The sequence below is a fragment of the Anneissia japonica genome, unplaced genomic scaffold (genome assembly GCF_011630105.1).
Source record: "Anneissia japonica isolate Jap-2015-1 unplaced genomic scaffold, ASM1163010v1 scaffold4929_len162294_cov128, whole genome shotgun sequence".
Classification (NCBI taxonomy): domain Eukaryota; kingdom Metazoa; phylum Echinodermata; class Crinoidea; order Comatulida; family Comatulidae; genus Anneissia; species Anneissia japonica.
Genome location: NW_022721921.1, coordinates 39,859 through 44,078, shown reverse-complemented (window position 1 = coordinate 44,078; position 4,220 = coordinate 39,859). Strand labels below are relative to the sequence as shown.

The window sequence follows — 4,220 nt, the reverse complement described above, 5'->3', positions numbered from 1 at the left end:
ATCTATTAGCACATTAACACAAAGCTAAACCCCTAAGTGGAAATCAAACACTCTAAATTTTCAGGTCCGAAAGTGGTCGCGATATGGAGGGCGAATTGTTTGTTTAGTGGATTTCTTTTTTAGGGTTATCAGGTCTTGTTCCGTTATCAAAATCATTTGGTCGTGCAACTAAGGGGCTCAAAAGTTTCTCACTATCTTACTTTGATGAGGTCGATGTACAGAACCAAACAATTTGAAAAGAGGTTTTCCCCCAAGGCCACGGCTTTGTGTAATTCCCTCCCCGAGGTGACCGGTAAAACAGACCTGAGACGTTCTGTGGTCTGTGCATACGCATATCACTTAGTGGTGGTAACATAAGGTAGTCACCAGTGACACTTTTGTCGGTCGCTGACGAGGTATGTATGTCATTATTTGAGCATGAGGTGCCATTATCGAGTAGAAAATGGTCCTCGATGATAATTATTATTCCAGAGGTTTCCGGATAATTCTTCTGCTCCATTTTATATATTTATATTTTTCTCATCGTTCTAGTTTATATGATGTTACAGCTTAACAAAGTCTCTATTATTTTTTTCCTAAAATACTTTGTACAGCCAAATTATATGCCTTAATACTAAATATATTATATTCGTAGATTTTATCCTTCAATACTTTAATTAAAACTATTATATGTATTTGCCTTACATATTATGTTATAGGCCTACATAATTTTATTTGTTTGTTTTATTCAATGCTTAGTATTAGTATGTCCTGGTGATGTGAATGTGTGTAATGATGTCGGTCATAATACCGCCAGCGTTACTTGGGAGCCAGCCTATGTTACTGACTACTGTTGTGCAAATGTTGTTGCGGATGCAAACTATATCAATTGATATTCCTTTGAAATTGGTACTGGTGTGGTGGAGTACTCATCAAGTGACTGTGGCAATCTCATGACTACCTGTCAGTTCAGTGTGGTTGTCAGAGGTGCTTTTTAACGAATAAAGCCCCCACAAAAACCTTGATTATAAATTGATTTAATGATAGATTACACTAGCTTTTTCCAGTACCGAATGAGTGATTGCACAAGATGCATTTCCAAACATTTTAGGATAGCAAACGCTATCAGTGTTTAATTTTTTCAACAATTTAGTTTCTATATTATATAGATACCAGTAGGAAAGTGGTAAATCAATTTATTATTTCAAGAAGTGTTTGTCCATTTTTAGTTTAAATATATGTGTTATGTAATTGTTTATACACTTTTAGATTGTGACGCCCCTAATTTGTCTTGCCCGGATAATTTGGCTCCACTTGAAGTTGATGACAACTGTTATGCAAATGTCAATTGGGATGATGTAACGGCAGACGACAACTACGACAGTCTTGTAGATGGTGACTGTGATTTGAGCCCTGGTACTTTTCCTTTAGGAAATTACACTGTGCAGTGCAATGCTTCAGACTTGGCAGGCAATACAGGCAAATGCTCTTTCAATTTCGCCATTCTTGGTATGTGTTTGGTTTTTTATTCTACTCGGCATTAGAACTATATTTTTAATTAATGAATTAAAAAAATGGAATTTGATGATGGGATTCGTAAATATTTACTTAGAATTAAAAGTTTATATTGAAAAAAAACTAAAGTAATTTCAAATGTTTGCCTTTAAATAAGTATCTGAAATCAAGGATATAGTTTCTAATGGTTTTGCCCTCTGGAAGGCATTAATTAATTTTAGCAACTTGTTTCAACAGGTTTCAACAACTATATTTATTGTTTGTGTACGCTTTATATTATATGTACAGATTTGACTCCTCCAGCATTGGTATGCCCAGACGATATTACCGTTCCTAATAATGTAGGTAATAATACAGCAGAGGTGACATGGAACCTTGCGGTTGCCACTGATAACTGCTGTGGAGAAAACATCGATGTGTTGCCTGATATTATGAATGGTAGTACTTTTGACACTGGAATTACTAATGTTACGCTTACAGCAGTAGACTGCAATGGAAACCGGAATGAATGTGTGTTCAGAATTGAGGTTAAAGGTAATAATTTTTTTTATATTTTATGGAAATTAAAAGATATTACTTTTATGCGTTCCTGAATACATCTTTATTGATCGTTAAATTAAAACACAATTTGCCCTGCAGTCTTAGTTTCTAGGGCTTGGTAATCCTAAAGGTAGACTTAGTTTTTGATCACTCCTGTTGTTTAGTAGGTAGACATGCTAATTGATTTGAATTTCAAAAAAAATACAACGAAATAGCAACTTAACATTAATCATTTTCGTATTTAACAAAATGGAGTTGAAAATAAAATAGAAATTACAAAATAATAATTTAATGTGTAAAGAAAATTGTTTAGGATTGAATATTCAGATTATGATAACTTTTCCTTGTACAAATAATAATTTGAAGAAAGAATAAGCAATTTTAAATATTCGTAATGGAGTGAAAGTAAATAAGACAATAAATATGTGCACAGTAGTATAGAATGTTAGATTCCATGACATTTTATGTGATTTCTGGACATTATTATGCTAATAAAAATTATACTCGAACAGAAATATACCGTATGTATAGTTAAGACAAATACTTGTATTTAAAATTGAAAGCAGTTCTTGACACATTACATTGTTAAGGATATTAATATTAAGTTTTGGATTTGGTTAATATTTTACAAAATATTAAACACCCCTGAGTATAATAAAAAAATTCCATCCCAGTGTGCTGAACAAAACCGTGCACACACTGTGTCATAGGACAATCATAGACCACTGAGCGACAAATCAATTTCCACTCTGTATGAGCGCTTGACAACGCGACATTATCTGCTGATTGTCGGTGGCAGACTATTAGCAGAATCGCTTCAGCCAACGGCTGTTGGGACACAAACATATCATTGCTAATCATTTTACAAATAGTACAAACTGTTAGAAAATCAGTATTAAGTTAAAATTATTCATATTATTATCACTACAATCATTATTTTGTTATTATTGAATTCCAAATAGTTACAAAAGATCAAAAATAGAATTCATTATTTTAAAAAATCATACAAAACATTTATTCAAATCTTGCATTGCTGTACGTATACAGAATCTTTCAATTTCTGTTGCAGTCTTGTTAATGGTGTATAAAACATATAATTAACATAAATCCAATTATTTTAACTTGTATCAAAGCACATTTGCTAGTTAACAAATTTGCTAGTGATCAAAGTCACTTTCTTCACACTTGACAGACAGTGAACCACCAGATCTTGAATGTCCACCAAGCCAAAATCTTGTAGGTGATAATGATTGTATGGTATCGCCCACTTGGACACAACCTACTGTTACGGACAACTCTGGGGAGATTATTCTACCAGTATGTGACTATAGAAATGGGAGCACATTTTCTGAAATGAACACTACTGTAACATGTAATGCTACTGATGATTACGGCAACATTGGGTACTGTACATTCAACATTATCATCATAGGTGAGTTTAATTATTTTATTTTATTTATTAATAAAGTCGAAACGATTTTTTTTTTAAATTTCTGAATTGTACTTTCTTGATTATGTTAGATGAGGTTGCTCCTATACTGGATTGTCCAGATGACGTCATGATGTGCACTGACTCTGGCGTAGCTTCAATGAATGCCTATTGGTATCCAGCTAATGCAACTGACACCTGTTGTTGTGATACTGAGGCAAATGCTAACTACACAAGTGGAGATGAATTTACAGTCGGCGATACCATCGTAGGATATTCAGCAACCGATTGTAATGGGAACACTGGATATTGTCAGTTCGTTGTTACAGTAACTGGTAGGGATATGTTTAAAGAATTGAAAACAAATTGATAGATAATGTATAAAAAAGGTGTCATTAGCAGGATTCGAATTTGCAGCCTCTCGCTATGAAGGCGGGTATCATACCATTAGAACAGAAAGACCAAAAGCAGGGCACCTTCAATTCAACTGACTCACACACCGTGTAGCTGTGGTTATAGATTAGCTTATAGGCTGCAGCTAGGAAAATAAATAATAGTTAGCTGCGTGACAATCGTGAACACAAAGTAGACAAATATATGTCAATAACAGTGCTCGCATATAAGCAATAATAGCACTGTTACTATTTATGTATTTGTTTATATTTTCAAAAACTTTTTATTATTTATTGTGTCTTAGCTTAATGTATATTCCAGGAAACCGTAAACTTTAGGTGTCTATTCTTTGTTATCCTTTTTA

General features: G+C 33.5%; 1 protein-coding gene across 1 annotated transcript; it reads left to right on the top strand.

Annotated features, from left to right (window-relative positions):
- The first annotated feature begins 1,354 nt into the window (after nucleotides 1–1,354).
- Nucleotides 1,355–4,048, top strand: LOC117111756 (hyalin-like). Its single transcript, XM_033254752.1, has 4 exons — nucleotides 1,355–1,488; nucleotides 1,783–2,028; nucleotides 3,227–3,466; nucleotides 3,556–4,048. Exons 2-4 carry the CDS (start codon nucleotides 1,926–1,928, stop codon nucleotides 3,831–3,833), a joined length of 621 nt encoding a protein of 206 aa, XP_033110643.1. The 5' UTR covers nucleotides 1,355–1,488; nucleotides 1,783–1,925; the 3' UTR covers nucleotides 3,834–4,048.
- The last annotated feature ends 172 nt before the right edge of the window (nucleotides 4,049–4,220 follow it).

What these genes read in the sequence shown, in the direction of transcription:
- LOC117111756 (XM_033254752.1), top strand. Translation starts at nt 1,926, where the DNA reads ATGAATGGTAGTACTTTTGACACTGGAATTACTAATGTTACGCTTACA. An exon ending in GTTCAGAATTGAGGTTAAAG is followed by an intron (nt 2,029 to 3,226) that starts GTAATAATTTTT and finishes CACACTTGACAG; the next exon opens with ACAGTGAACCACCAGATCTT. An exon ending in ATTCAACATTATCATCATAG is followed by an intron (nt 3,467 to 3,555) that starts GTGAGTTTAATT and finishes TGATTATGTTAG; the next exon opens with ATGAGGTTGCTCCTATACTG.